The following is a 16734-nucleotide window of genomic DNA, read 5'->3' as shown; positions in this document are numbered from 1 at the left end:
CGGAAGTACAAGTTGGATTGAGAGCAATGCATCTAACAGCACAGATCTGTAATACCGCTATAATCCTTCTCTAAAAACGATAAAAAAAAGTACAATTCACATTCATACATTTTTCAGTCTGATGCGATATGGAACCCACATAAAAATTTTCGATAGAAAAATAAGCTAATTCTGTTTCATTATATCAGCAACAATGGCACGCAGTTTTGAATGATTTTTGTTTTTCTTATCAAATAGTCCTAAAAGCTTAATTTCCATTCAATATTTCACCTATAATTAATTTTAGTTGATTAAATGTGGCAAAATCTTGACCTTTATTCATCAGAAATTAATAACATGAACAAACAAACATACATTCTTCTTTATATGTATAGATTTTGTAAAACTTACAAATTTTTATTAAAAAACTCCATGATTTGAAAGCGAGCGGTAGCAACACTTCGAAATAAAGCATTTTTATCTCCAAAGCTCGAGACTGTTGCCACTCGGAAAAATGTGTGCGAAAATCAGCGCTTTCAGAGTTTCTAATTAGTATGTCAGCTGATTAAATTCGAAAGAAGATGGGACCAGTCGAAATGACTTACCACGGATTTTTGGAATCGGGAATAATGTATTTAATGTTTGGCAATTCTATTTTTATTTCATTGTCAAACTTAGAAATTTTTTATTAATAATCTCTAGGATTTGATTGCGAGAGGGTTGCCACTCGGAAATATTAGGGCGAAAATTATCATTTTCCCAAGTTTTTAATTAATATCTCTGATTTTAGCTACTTCATTTTGGAAAAAAGTGGTGGTCGACCTTTGCAAGACCCAGAAAACAATTGTAGAAAGTTTGGTGAGAAACGCACAAATTTTCTTCTTTATATATATAGATGGTGTGAAAACAGAGTTGTTGTGTTATCCAGCTACATTGACCTATGAGCAGCCGTGCAATAATGATGCTGAACACTGGTACTTCGACCTGAGCTCGATTCTAGACAGACGGGCTGATTGCATCGGCGTTTTCATGATTTGTCTACTGTTTAAGGAATATACTAGCTAGTTTCCCTTAAAACTCCTTCCAAGAAGACATTTCCCCTTAGGCAGACAACCCATGCATGCTTTGTCGTAATCAAATAATATACATATTATGTTACACAAATCATTTTGCCAGTGGGTATATTTTTGTCTTAAAGATATAAATTGAACGAATAGAAAACCTCATTACTTGCAACCGTAATGTATAATCAATACATTGTAAATAAAGGTTTCTCTTCGACAGACTTTCTTCAACTACATATAATTAAGTAAATATTTATTTGCTTGTATAATACACTGCTGACAAAAAATTGACAAGAAATGCAATTTTGAACGTTAAATAAGTACTTGAATTTCATTGCCATTGCAGAAAGGAATACTGAAGTATCATACAATATTATCAACGCAACTGGATATTCTTCACAACTACACATCAACAGCATTCAGGGCAGAGATACTTTCTTGATTTGAAAAGATGTGTCAAATAATGTTGCATCTTGAAATTTTCCAAAACAGATAAATACGTCATCTTGAAAGACCCAAATAGAATAAAAGTATTATTTTAAAGCTGAGAAATGTAAACTTAAAGTACATGGGCATTTGGCGTTAAAAACTATAAACGGCGAATCACTTTTCAAATTGTTCCCACCCAATATTATCGCCCTATATTATATTTAAAGAAATTAAATAGTGAAGAATCTGCATAAATGTATGTATATTCCTCGCACTGTAAAATAGCGTAACCTAAAGCCATTGAAATTTGGAATAACGTAATCTTCCATAGAATATGGGCATGTGGAAGCCCTAGTTTGAATTTGAAATTTGTTTTATTATCAATTTCTTGTTCAGAAACACTTCAACGTGTTATTGACCAAAACACTAAACGATTTGAAGCAAGTAGTGGCAACACTGTGCGAAAGAAAAACATTTTTATCTCCAGGGCACGAGACTCTGTATCGGAATTTCTAAAGATATACTCATTTAAAAATTATTTTGTGATATTGCTGTTGAACTGAGTTTCATGGTTTGAATACAAAGAACATGATATTTAAAAAATAAGGAAAACGTTAAAAAAGTAATTTAACGCAATTAAATTTTTAATTAATTTAAAATCTGAAACCTTTGAATTTTTTTTCTTACTGCTTTTAACCTTTTTTCCACTTTTCACTTCACCATATTTCTTCATTCGCCTCATATACTGGTGATTATTTTATTGTCGGCACACATATGCAGTTTCCAGTGACATAATAATTGTTACTAACGCTGAATACTGTAATTTTTTTATTTCATTTTACGTAATATTGACTTTCATAGACTAATATGGTCTTTCGTTGTGTTTTGCATTGGAACGCATATATATTATACGAATCACAGCCAACTTATAAGGAGATTTTGAAGTATAGAAGATATTCCTCGTTGAAATCGTCTCTGTTAAAGACAAGTCTGAAAATGCGAATGTCGTCCGTTTTCAGACATACAAAGATAAATTTTGAAACATTTTAGAAAATTATCGAACAGTTTTGAATCGAGCATGAATAGTTATTCCTATAAGTTATTGTACAAAACTAAGCGGAGAGATTCCAGATGAACGTTGAAATAACCAAAGAAATAGTAGAGCAGGTATTAGTGCAATCGCGATGCGCATGTGAAGGGTCACAGAAATATGGCTCCACACTTAACCATTGCGGTCGCAGTTCAAAGCTGGCTTTCAGCATAATAAACCTCATACAAATGGCAACCACTTCAATCGAAATGAACATTAATTCATTATTTTCTCAAACTTCGAAAGTAACTCAAATTTTATGGGGTCTAATCATTGCCGCTGAATTTATTATAATGTTTTATGTATAAAATGTCAAACAAGTCAGCAAATTAACTCGATGTTGTTGCCATTACTTTAATGTAGGGTTCTTCAACCCGTAGCCCGCTGAAGGTGTTTTAGTGGCCCCACATTTGAATTTGAAGAAACATTGAAGAATTTTTGATTTCAAGAAAACTTGCCTTGTCAGCTTTTTCTCGTAAAAAAAAATCCCTCCTATTCTTGATATTTAAAACATTTTATTGACATGCCTCATATTATTTGAGGTAAAATTTTCTGAAAATGACGAATTTTAGGCAGTTTGCCTTATTTGCAACGGCAGTGTATCTGTGATGAAGGAATACAACATTAAGAGATATGATACTAAGCACAGTGAGACACATTCTGCACTGGAAGGTCATTTTCGAAGTGATAAGGTGAGTGAATTAAAATCAAAACTAAATTTTCAGCAGTCTTTCTTCACCACAGCGAATAAAGAATATGAAAATAGTGTTCGTGTTAGTTACGTAATAGCAGAAAAATTGCTAAGGGTGGAAAACCATTTTCTTATGGAGAATTTCAAAAGAATGTCTTCAGAGTGCAGTTGATGTACTTTGGCTTTCGAGTCATATCGAATATTAGCTTGTCTGGTGTGACAGTAGCCAAGCGCATATAGGATCTCGCAAGAGATATATTCAGAAAATTAAAATGTAAATGCAAAAAATTTGAGTCTTATTCTGTAGCGATAGATGAATCGACAGATGCAACAATTTAGATATTGCACAAGTAACCATTTTTATTCGTTGCGTTGATAGAGACTTCACAATAGTAGAGGAATAAGCCAGAGTTGTTGCACTTAAAAGTACAATACGAGGAATGGATTTATATTCCAGTCTGACACAAACTTTGGATAAATGTAATGTTGACTTCGGTAATATATCTGCTATAACCACGGATGGTGCTACATCTATGACTGGAGACAAAATGAAATTAAGAACATTACTCATATCTCATATGAAGGCTAGTGGAAATAATACTATGATGATTTTCCACTGCATCATTCTTCAAGAAAATTTGTGCAAGAAGTTATTCTCAAACTTTGAACAATGTGATGAGTGTTGTTGTAAAAGTGGTTAATTTCATTCGGTCTAGAGGACTTAATCACAGGTAATTTGAACAGTTCTTGATTGATTTGGAAGCTGAATATGGTGATGTTGTGTATTATGTGGAAGTACCTTGGTTGAGGCCACTCTTGTTTGATCTTGTCCACTCTTGAAGAAAGATGCTTCAGCGTCTGTTTTGTTTGAAGAGCGAAATTCAACAATTCATGGAATCTAAAGGAAACTCTATTCACGAGTTCAGTGATGAGATATGGTTGAGAGACTTTGCATTTCTTGCAGACATTGCAGGTCATCTCAATGATATGAACTACCGCTTACAGGGAAAAGATCTACCTATATTAATTTAGAAGTCAAACAACGAAAATCAGCGTTATATTTTCAAATATCGCAGGACTAGTTTCGATGGTTTTACCGAACCATCATATTCAGCTGCAAAAGAGCAAATGAACGAGATAAGATATAATGAAAACATAAGACAAGAAAAGCCAGGACAAGAAACAAGCTACTGGCGCCATCTGTTGAAGAAACCAGAACTAAAACATAATTTCTTTAAAGGCTGAAGGCATGTGGATTGGAATCAGGGTCATTAACTAGAACAGAAAGATTTTTTTAATGTGAAATGCCTCTAGAAAATCCAGTTCACCAATGGAAGATGCTTTTTGAATAATTTTGGCAGCAGAAACATTTAAATTGTGATTTTCATACCAACAATGTTGGGCAACAGAAGACTTCTGTGTTTCCTTCTTCCTAACATATGCCTCATGTTCTTTAACGCGAAATTTTAAGGCTCTCTTAGTTTGGGCGATGTAATTTAAACCAAACTGGCAAGGAATCCTATAAATACCCCAGGAATTCATATCCGGAATGGGATCCTTGAGTAAAGAACTCGGAATTTTATTGATCGGAGAATAAATGACCCGAAAGTCAATTTTCTGCAAAATACGTGCAACCTTATAGCCAATTGATGGAAAGAAGGGAATGGCAACGGAATTTTTATAATCTCCTAAAACAAGAATGGGCTTTTTTGTGTGTTGAGATGAGAAGTTTTTAACTGCTTCATTAATAATGTTAGGTGAAAAGCCCCTGTCAATAGCTATCGCTTTTAAATAATTTAGTTCTTCATCAAAGGATAGTTTGGAGGAGCAAACTTGAAGAGCCCGGAAAACATAGGAATAAAATGAAGCTAACTTTTGTTTAGTCGGATGACATGATTTGAAGTGAGGTGGAAGGCTTCAGTAAACCGTAGTACTGAAGATGGATGTGTTTTGCGTGACTAGAGTGTCGAGAAACGGAAGAGATTTTCAAGTCTCAAGTTCAAAAGTGAATTGAATAGCAGGATCAATGGAATTCATTGTTGAAAGAACTTTATTTAAATCATCTTTATTACCTTCAAACAGGGTAAAAGTATCGTCTACTATATTTGTTCGACGTCTTATTGCGTCTTAATTAAAAGATCTACTTGTTCATAATCTTTGTTATATTGTAAAAAGCTTTTAATACAAAATTAATCCTCTGGGAAAGTCAATAGTTAAATAAGAATCCCACTCACTTTTCTAAAATTGGTGGAGTGTGCAAAGAACTCTACAGCGTGGAATACAAATAATTATGTACAATGCATTTCAAATTTCAATTCAAAAGCAGATTTTGTGATTTTCGTAAAAATGAAATTAGATTGTTCTCCTTACCATTTTCAGTAGACGTTGCAAGTGTTTCACCTGAACTTCAATTAGAATTTATAGATTTAGAGTGTGACTGCAGTAAAACACAAGTTTCTTGAAAATCCTACACTAATTAATTTTTATTCGAAGTACGTGACCGAAGACAAGTATCCAGGGAATTCGTAAACATACACACTTCTTGTCTTCTTTCTTTGGCAGTACCTACATATGTGAACAGCTCTGTAGTAAAATTAAAATCCTAAAATCGAAAACAAGAACACGGCTGACAAACAGACATTTGGAGGAAACTCAGCAAGACAGATTAAACCGGATATTGAAGCTCTAATCAAGCAAAAACAACGTCAAATTTTACTTTAAAACTAAAGTATCTACCATATCCCGCCAGTAATGTAATTTGTTTTCTTTTTTTATTGTAAATGCATTTTGTAACATCGTTCCGTACAATCATCTTTACGCTTTTTTTTTCATAGTTAAAAAAAAGTTCCAAAACGTTTTAATTCAATTTCCATTTGATGTTTTGGTTCCAAAAAGTCATATATATATATATATATATATATGCAAATCTGTAACACTATATCTTTGGCTAGAATGAGTTATAGTCTTACAAAACAAAGCTCCCTTTTTTATAAATTTTCAGACTACACTATTTTTTTGTCAGACACGTGGCCCGCGGATCTTTATGAATTTATCCATGTGGCTCTCAGGCGTGAAACGTTGAAAACCCCTACTTTAATGGAAACATGAAATAATACAAAATTTTAATTTCTTAAATAAATGTTTGATTTTTCTTATCAGATATCGTAAGTGACAGGCAGTGGCGGCTTGCCATATGGATCAGGCAAATGACTGATTTGCAAGTTCATCATTAGATGTGGGAATTAAAGCAAATATGTGGAAATATATTAGTAATTAATTTATCTAGCTTAATGAGCTGCATGAGGTCTTCAGGTGGAGAGGTAAAGTGTGATATTCTTTGGGGAGGAAATCCCATCAGTCATGAAGTTCGTAATTTCTTGATCCAGAGGGTTGTTAGCTGGAAAAACGTTTGGCTTGAACTGATTTTTGAGAGAGTTGGCAAAAAGCTCTGCTTTTTCTTAATCAGTGCAAGCAGTATTCTTGTTTCTGGCAAATATTTTAAAATTTAATGGGGACAGCTAAAGGTTTTTCTTTGAAAGGAAATATAAGCAGTATTGATATTTGAAATCACTTTCAAACTTCTATAAAGTTAAATGTTTGATATAAACACTCTATTCACTTCTCAACCCGTAGTAAACATGTTTCAGTCAAAGAAAAATAATCTGCAAAATTATTTTAATTGTAGATATTGGAAAAAGTAATTCTTCCATAAAACAAAAAATATTTTAGATTCCCATTTTTAATGACTTTACATGGAAAAGAACATTACCATCTTATAAAAGCATGTCATATATCAGTATAATATAAAAATTCACTTTCCTAGAAGGACATAAAATCTGCAAAAATTTCCAATGCTGTTATTTTATTTATTTTAGATATCATAGACCAAGAAGAAATTGCAGCATCTCAGATGCTCATTTAAATCGTCAAATCGTTTTTCCTAGAGAACTACAGTAGTCCCTGAATACAGTTGCAATACATTTTGCAACTGTATTAAAAAAAAATGGCACTCAAAAGTCAAATTTAGCATCATGTAAAACAAAAAAGTCTGTTTTTAGCATGCAAAAATTCCACAAAAATTCATAAATTCAATTCAACTCAATAGAAAAAGACTTTCATAAAGGATTTAAGAAAAATGTCTTATTTATGCAGTTAGGAAGCATCTTGTGTCAAATCATAGTCCTTTCTCAGCACAAGGGACAAAATTAATTTAATAACAAAGGAATTCTGGAATGCTTGTTGCTAGTTTATGAAAGATTCCCTATTAACGCAATTTGAAATTAACCAGGCCTTTTCTAAAAAGAGTTTGTTATTGAGAAAAGATGGAAAAATTACTATTCCAAACGTTTAGCTTATAAAAGAAAGCTGTTCATGAAAAGTACAAAAAGAAAAAGTTAAAATAAAGTATTAATTTTACCCAGGTCGCTCCTTGGAGGCACATTTTGTGTCTCAGTCCCAACTCGAGGGGACATCGGTGGTGTCTCCTCTGGATCCTCACATCACCTCCTACGCCACCAGGTTTTGAAACGACAGGGAGTCTAACATCCTGCCTGGCCTAAATTACACAGTATTATATTATAATTCGTTTAAACAGAAGAATTTGTAAAGAATACTGTTCAGCAATTGTAAAAACTACAATATGAATTATAATAACATTAATACATACTCTTTTCTTACAGAAATACTCAATGGATCAAGAAAATAGTTAGCATCATAGAAATTAGAGATGAATTTATTAGCCCAAATGGGCCAATAGTCTTGAAATGCAATTTTTATGTTATTTTACTTTAACACATTTACTAGCCTATGGCCATTCGAAAAAATACAAGATAATTATGTTTTAAAGTTATTTGGTCTCCTACTGATGAATAAACTAAGACATTAAGAAACAGATTAATAATATTAATAACAAAGCAATAGATTAATTTTTTTAACTTTTGAATATAATTCAGTTAAATAAAAATTCACAATATAGCTAATTTAAAACATTTAATTCATGCAGAATTATTTATAATATATATTTTCTCCCTTTTTAGGTATAACCATTGTTCCCATGTTAGTCTAAACGCATATTCATCTAGCTGCTAGCACAGACTCTTCATCTAGTAATGCTACCGAATGCCAAAGATTCGTGTTACAATCTCGAAGCATAGGTCACTTCCATAACGTTCAATGAATGGTTTCTAAACATATTTGTCCCAGATGTCAAAAATTATTTAAGTAAAAAGGGATTGCCTTTTAAGACTCTTCTTTTAATTGAAAATGCGACTATTCATCTTCAAGATTTACAACACAAAAAATAGAAATTGTCTTTTTACCCAAAAAATACAACTTCCTTATTACAGCCATTGAATCAAGTAATAATTCCGACTTTTATGACATTGTATATCAAACAAACCTTTGGGTATATTTGAGAAAAAATGGAGAATGATGAATCTCTTACACTTATGGATGGCTTGGAAGAAATTTACAATCTTAGATTGTGTTGGACTGTCATATACTCAGATTAAACAATCAATGCTCAACACATGCTAGAAAGCAATATGGCTGGATGCTGCTAAAGATGAGAATGATAGATTTCCATTAGAGTATGAATATTCTCAGATCACTAAATTGGCCCAAACTATAGGAGGAGAAGGTTTTTGAGGATTTAGCTCAAGCACATATTGAAGAAAAAATGGTTGACGAAGAACTAAATGAGGATGAGTTAACATGATTCCCGAAACAAATAAACATGACGAAGACCAATTCGTACCAGCTGCATTCACAGCTAGAGTCATCAGCGTAGGACTTGAATTGGGAAGAAAATTAGGTATCATTTTTTGAAATATGACGCAAATGTTGAACGAGCTCTTCGATTCCAATAGCAGCTTAGTAAGAGTTTAAATCAATATGAGGATGTTTACAAAGATTTAGGGGAAAAAATGATAGTATTTGTTTATAAAGCATAATTTTAAGTTTTAATATTTTGGCAACATTGATAGTAAATTGTAAAATGAATAAGTTAAAAATGTATCTGGAAGACGGAGAGTTTCATTATAACTTTCAGAACATTAATGTTGTTTAGGCTTAACAAAATCGCCAATTTCTCTAAGAGAAAAATTAGACTTGTATTATAATTAGTGAATATAAATCAGAAAATACGGCATATAATATGATAAATTTGAGTCATACAGAAAAATTAAGTGATGATAATTATTTTATTTGGGCCAACAGAATTGAAAGTGAATTAAAAAGTTTAAAAATATGGAGAAGTATGATAGAAGCTGATGAACCACCAAAACCATATAAAAAGGATGATGTTAATTTCGAAAATGAAATAAAAACTTGGGAAATATGGGATGATAATAACGCGATAGCAAGAAATATAATGAATCAAACTATGACAGCTCCACAAGCGTTAAAACATGCGAATGAAAAGAACGCAAAGAAGTTATGGGAAAAAATCAAAAATGAAATGGCGGCAAGAACAGACATTTCATTCATTTGGTGTATTTAATTATGGCAAAGCACACTAGGGCTATCTGCCTAAGAGGAGGGATGCCTTCGTGGAGAACTTTCTAAGGGAAACTGGCTCGTATACATGTTACACATGGGGAAAACCACGAAAACGCCCATGCAGCCAGCCCGTTCGCGGGATTCGAACCTCGGACCGAACTACCAGTGTTCAGCGACTTTACTGCTCGGCTGCTGGTGGGCCCACAGCAAGAACAGAAGATATTCAAATCAAATGTAGAATAGAATTAGTTCAACTGAAAATGACTCAAAATGAATCAGTAGATGATTATATGAATAGAGCTGTAATTCTAAAGTAAAAGTATTCAAGTTGGAGATGAAATAAGAGATAAAGAATTAATTTACTTCATACTAGAAGGACTTAGAAAGGAATTTGATGTTAAAATTATTAAAAGCAATAAAGAGAAAGATCTAGCTTCAATTAGACAAGCTTTAAAAGAAACAGAAGGAAAAAATAAACAAAGAGGAAAAGAAATAGAAGTAAGTTCTAAGGCAAAAGAAAACTGGATAAAATCGAAATATGAAAGAAGATGCTTTAATTGTGGAAAATTAGGACAATTAATAAAAGAATGTCGAAATAATAATAATATTATAAAATGCTTTTGCTGTGGAAAATTCGGCCACAAATCAACTGAATGTAAAATGAAAACTAAACAAAAACACCGACAGCAGAGAAATGTAACAAATAAAACTTATAGAATGTCAAGGAAAGAGAATATGAATCAGCTACATGCTTATTTGAAGTACCTAAGAAAATAGAAAGCACATATCTTAATCAAGATAGAAATGATGGAAAGAATAAAATAAATGAACAACAGAATAGAAAAATTAAATGGATTATTGATTCAGGAGCCACATCTCACATGGCAACTAATAAAGAAATATTTACTCATTTTAAAGATGAAGAACGACAAATAATGACGGCTGAAAAAGGGGCCATGATCAAATAGAGTTGTATTGGTAACATTAAAATGCAAACTGATAGAAATAAGAACTGATAGAAAATGTTCTGCAAGTACCGAATTTAAGGGAAAATCTGCTGTCAGTATCAAAAATTGTAGATCATGATTTAAAAGTAATTTTTATCAAGAATAAAGCAGAAGTGATCATAAACAGGGAAACATTCTATATATAGCTAACAGAAATGGAAATAAATTTGAAGTTGAAGGAAATATTGTTGAAGAAGCTAAAATTAGTTATGTTAATGATGTACTATGGCATCAGAGACTAGGTCATATAAATTATCAAAGGCTGATAGAAATGAAAAAACACTCATCGGTCATTGGGTTAGAAAATGTAAAAATTTCTGAAAACAATTGTCAACCTTATACATTAGGTAAAATAACACAAACATCTTATAAAAGTGTGAAATTTAAGCAATCTGAAGATATTTTAGAATTATGGCACATAGATTTAGTTGGACCAATTAAGAAATCAATAGATGGAAGCTGTTATTTTTTAACAGTGGTAGATGATTACAGTAATTTCATATTTGTGATAACAATTGAGAAGAAGAGTGAAACTTGAGAAGCTCTAATCAAACTTATCATTCAAGTAGAAAGACATACAGGAAACAAACTAAAAAGAATTCGTAGTGATAATGGTAGTGAGTTTTTAGATAAAAATATAAGTTTTTTTTTTTTTTTTTTTTTTTTTTGAAAAAATGGGAATTAAACATGAACTTACAACGCCTTATACTCTGGAAAGTAACGAAAAAGCTGAAGGTTTTAATCGTACTATAATTGAATCTGCTAGAACTATGTTAATTGATGCAGAATTACCGATAAAATTTTGGTCTGAAAGCGTTAAGGTAGCTGTACATGTGAATAACAGGAGTCACAAAAATGATAAAAGGTTTACACCACATGAACTATATAAAGAACGCAAGCCTAACATTACTTATCTTACAAGATTTGGATGTGAAGCATATGTTCATATAAGACGAGAGAAACATAGAAAGATGGATCTAAAAGCTAAAAAAGGAATTATGATAGGCTATAGCATGAAGAGAAAAGCATACAAAATTTATAGCCCTGAACTAAATAAAATTCAAGAAGTGAGGGATGTAAAATTTGATGAACAGAAACATAGATCACCTTTACTAAAAGAAAATTATTTAAAATTCGATAAAAATAAAATATTAGAAGAACTTATTATTTTTTATAAGGAACAAACTAATGGAAATGTAAATAATTCAGAAATAACTGACAGATACTATAGAGAAGATAATACAACAGATGAAGAAGCTGAGAAAATTTTGCCATCCAACAGTGATGATGAACACGATGATAACAATTCATTGGAAAAGCCAACCGAGTATCCACAAATAAATGAAGAACCTGGAAATGATAGTCATGGAAATTCTGTACAGAAAAGACCAGCACGAACTATGAAGCCCCCAGAAAAATTAAAAGATTCGTGAGAAAAAGTCGGGAGAAATATATTGTAAATCGGATTGGCGGGAGAGCGGTCGAAAATCGGGAGTCTCCCGCCTAAATCGGGAGAGTTGGCAACTCTACATTTCACAAGTGATTTCAATATACACATTCCAAAATTTTCCAAAAAGTTAATGTGCATTGGATGTACACGTATTATGGTGTGTATTTTATAAACTATTTGTTATTCTTACTTATTCATTGCATTAAACAACAGTCTGTTTCTTATTCTATCTTACTGACACACACAGTTATACTTTATATTAGATAATTTTTATTTTTTGCCATTTACTGTTATGTTTAATGTTTATCAAAAGAAGCTTTAATGATATGCATGGACTGGTTAACAGACAAAAGCCCACAAAAAAAAGGCCCACTATGATAATTGACCATGCGACAAATACCCACAGCGATGAAAGCGCACATTGATAAAAGTCCACACAGATATAAGCACACGCCGATAAAAGGGGCTTATTTTTTTATTACTAAATCGTGTATTTATAATTTTAATTATAATAAATGGAGTACTCAAATCTGAATTTCAATGTTTCAAATATATGTCTAGTTTGTATTTTATCATTTCTTTATTTGTTTAATTTATTACATTGAAAGCAAACTTTATACTCTCTGATTAAGTGATTAGCTATAACGTTTGGATGATAAATCTGAAATTGCATTTTATTATTTATTTACTTATTTAACTTTGGTATGAGTATGTGAAAATGAAAAATATCATTGCGGAGTTTCTCACATGCCATTTTTAAGGTAATATGACTGAGATTAAATATAATTATGTTTCATTATTAAAACCATTAACTTTTTAATTAAAAACACTTGAATTTTATTTTTAGTCCAAAGGGATTTGAATCCCGAAGGACTATTAGTTTCGTTTTGGCATTTTGCGTCGGACTCATAAACGTCGGTTCACTTTTCAAACTGTTGCCACAAAATGTTAGAGTCCTGCATTATATTTGAAGAAATTAAATAATGAAAAATCTGCATAAATGTATGTATATTTCTCGTATTGTGATAAAACAATGGTACATAGAGTCATCGAATTTTGAATAACGTAATCCTCCAACGAATATGAGCATGTGGAAGACCAAATTTGAAATTTGAAATTTGTTTTATGATCGATTTCCTATTTTTTAAAACTTTGACGAATTTTTGATTAACAAACTCAAGGATTTCAAAGCGAGCAATGGCAACGTTGTGCAGAAAAAACATTTTTATCTCCAGCGCGTGAGTCTCTGTATCGGAAATTCTAAAGATATGCTCGTTTTAAAACTACGAGTATTTTGCGATATTGCTGTTGCACTGGATCTTATGGTTTAAGTGCGAGGAACATGATATTTGATAAAGAAAGGTAACACACAAAATGTTAAAAAAACTTGGCTAAGAGATACTTTATTCTTTACTTTAGACTGAGCTTATTATCAAAGTTTAAACATATTTCTCACTGAAAGCTTTTTTGAATGTAACAATTATAATTTGGTGATTTTCTAGAAATAGTTTCTTTTCGACTTCAGAATAAATTAAAATTGTCAGCTGACACCCTGTCAAAAAAATGAATTCCAAATGTAACCTCTTAATCTTTAAACTACAGCAATTCGGAATAGTGTTTTTAATTTTTATTTTATTTATTTATTTATTTTGGGTGGGGATGGAACAACTCTCAGAAGTCAGCATATCTACAAATTTAAGTAAAATCATCTCAAACTGTAGTAATAAATATGTAACATTTCATTAGAGATTGGGAAGATTATAAAGAACTATGCATATAATAACATCTAATAAAATTTTGTAACTACATAAATATATATTTATAGAGTCATCAAAGTTCATCGCTTTTAGATTCTAAGTATACATATTATATAAATTCATCATTCATTAATAGTATTATATATAGTAATAGAAAAATAGTATTAATGTTTCAAATTGTAATTTTTTAATAATTTCTCTTGCATTTGCTGTATATTTGTTCAAGATTTATGGATATCAGTTACATAACATGAAAAATACACAGAAACCAGCTAATCTTATATTACAGCTGATTGTGAAGGAACAATTACAGTGCTCTTAATTACAGTTATAGTGCTTTTAAATCTCCCTACGGTAAATAGCTGTTTTCTAGACATTAGATTAAATTAATTCCATTATCCATTAGAAAATAATTACAGTGAATTATATCTATTGAAGACATTTCTAAGAGGTCACCTTTTGAAAGAAACCTGTATTTTTTGTGAACATAAACAAACATTGCCAGTGAATATCACATTTCTAAGATCACCATATCTACAACCAAAATCCTTTAAAACCATGAACGGTTGCGTTATAGAGGGCTCGCTATATTTTTAATAAAACATGTACATCTTCGTTATACACTTGCTACATTTTGATTTTCTGTCAAAGCACAGGAACAGGCGTTCTATTTTTATTTAGAAGTATGTGAAATTGAAAAAAAAGACACTATATGACAAAAATGGAATTACATTCAAACACACACCTCTTGAACATGTCTGAAATTCATTATTCTGCTCAGAATAAATTTATCTAAAGAAAATGTTTAATAAATATTAGAACACAAAGGCTAACTTAGGTCAAAGTAGTAAGGGTCAGTTCGTTTGAATAATATCTTTTCTTAATCATAATGTGACTTTTCGAACATCGAATGAAATGGGAAAGACAGAATAAGTGCGAATGGCAGCAGACGAACGACACTATTTCAAACTCGGCATGAAAAGAGAACGGACGAAATGACACTAAGCCAAGGGAAGGCATGCCTTCGTGGAGGACATTTTAAAGGAAACTCGCTCGTACACATGTTACGCAAGGGGAAAACCACGAAAGTGCCCATGCTGTCAGCCTTTCCATCGGAATTTAAACCCCGGACCGAGCTACCAGTGTTCAGCGTTTTTTAGCATGGAGGTAGGAAAGGGAGGAGGGGCCATTCCGCGGTAGAAGTGAAGCACTGCTTTGAAGCTTGGGTCACCAGACGGGGTGTTCTTTGTTTACATTCAGAAGCTCGCTTGACAAGATTCTGATAGTATTTCGACACACGACAGTTCCATAGAAATCGAAAAAGGGACACTTTCGCATGAAAGAAACATTCATAGTGTGATGGATAATAGCAATTTGTATAGTTTACTGACATTTACGCAAAAATCGCATCTTGGTTATTTTTCGATAACTAACAACAGCGATTTTGATCATGAATTTGTTTTATAAAATTCTAAGCTGTTGCACTACAAAAATATAGATTTTAAGAAAATTGCTAAAAGAGTTCTGCCAAAATTTATTTTCTAGAAGATTTGAAAAGTTTGAAACTTGATGGCTAAATGTAAATATAAAATTATGTATGTTAAAATATTTGTAATTAGGCACATAGGTCAGATTAAGTTTTTATTAAATAGAGTAACGCATGCAAGGGCTATCTGCCTAAAGAGATAGATGCCATCGTGGAGGAATTTTGAAGAAAAACTGACCTTTGAGTGGGTATTAAAAATAATACTTATAATTTTCATTCAAATTATATTCATATATATTTTTTATGTAAAACTTTCGGGTGTATGCTAAATTAGTGTAAATTACTTTACACGAAAAATATAGTGAATGCACAGAAATTAAAGATTTGCACATGCCGGAAATGATAAATAGGAAATATGTATGGGTATTTATGCACGTGCTTGCAAAAAGCATATATCTGCCTTTGACAAAATACTTAAATATTCATTAAATTATTTATAAATGTATTTGAAATGAAGAATTTATTCACTTATAAACAACTGTGAAAGTACTGTGAAGAAATCTAATGATTAAATGTATCTAATTTATAATGATTATAAATGTTATCTAAATATATAATAACTTTAATATTGAATTGTAAACATAAATTGAAATCCTGTTGACAAATACGTTATAAAATTATTTAAGCAAGAATTGTTCGTATTGGAAAGCAATCTGCTAAAAGGTATTGTAAAGCAAATGCTATGAGATGTGCACTTAAGAACGTAATAAAGAGTTTTGGAATATGTATTGTTGAAATGAAGGGTAAAAAAAAAAAAAAAAAAAAAAATCTGATAAGTATAATTAAAAGAATTATTCCCTTTTCGCTAATTCCTAATAATCCTCTAATTTAAAATGAACCGAATAGAGCATTAATTATAAATTGACTTACATTTTTCGATTTAAAAGAAGCCAAAAAACCATGTCATATTTAAGAAAGAATTTTAGGAAGAAGCTCTATAAATAGAAAAGAAATAATGCATAATTTTAATATTAATAATACAATAAACTTTGATCTTAATTTTTGTACCTTAACCGAATAAAATCGAATTACCTTAATTTTTTTTCCTAATGTAATTAACGAAAACTTGTGAAAATATTTCATTCAAATTAAACCGTCCTGTGAAAAGTATAGCATTTAATTCAGTTCAGAATGAAATGCTGTTTAAAAATATGTTGTTTTCACATACTTAGGACTCTGAAGTGTTGTAGAAAAAGAAAATATATACATTTATATGTATATTT

General features: G+C 31.3%; 1 protein-coding gene and 1 long non-coding RNA gene across 3 annotated transcripts in view; one reads left to right on the top strand and one right to left on the bottom strand.

Annotated features, from left to right (window-relative positions):
* Positions 1-11414, bottom strand: part of LOC146995541 (E3 ubiquitin-protein ligase HECTD1-like) — a 308521-nt gene extending 297107 nt beyond the window's left edge. Inside the window, exons 1-2 of one of the 2 annotated variants that reach the window (XR_015043133.1) lie at positions 7671-11414; positions 1276-1548 (exon numbers count right to left, since the gene is read on the bottom strand). Coding sequence is in view for 1 of the 2 variants with exons in the window: in XM_085824331.1 (XP_085680457.1) it covers positions 7671-7694 (24 nt within the window). In the remaining variant the exon portion in view is untranslated. Of the gene's footprint in view, positions 1-1275; positions 1549-7670 lie in introns of those variants that run through there. The other variant, XM_085824331.1, reaches the window with a different exon arrangement.
* A 1979-nt stretch (positions 11415-13393) lies between these two features.
* LOC146995540 (uncharacterized) lies at positions 13394-16498 on the top strand. The gene is made up of 2 exons (XR_015043135.1): positions 13394-13570; positions 15618-16498. It is a non-coding gene; the product is annotated as an uncharacterized LOC146995540 (long non-coding RNA).
* Positions 16499-16734: the final 236 nt, after the last annotated feature.

The sequence above is a fragment of the Stegodyphus dumicola genome, chromosome 9, assembly GCF_044657685.1.
Source record: "Stegodyphus dumicola isolate Sdum_Otavi_A_Nest chromosome 9, ASM4465768v1".
In the NCBI taxonomy this organism is placed as follows: Eukaryota; Metazoa; Arthropoda; class Arachnida; order Araneae; family Eresidae; genus Stegodyphus; species Stegodyphus dumicola.
Note: the sequence above shows the minus strand (reverse complement) of the source record. Positions and strands in the feature narration are given on the sequence as shown.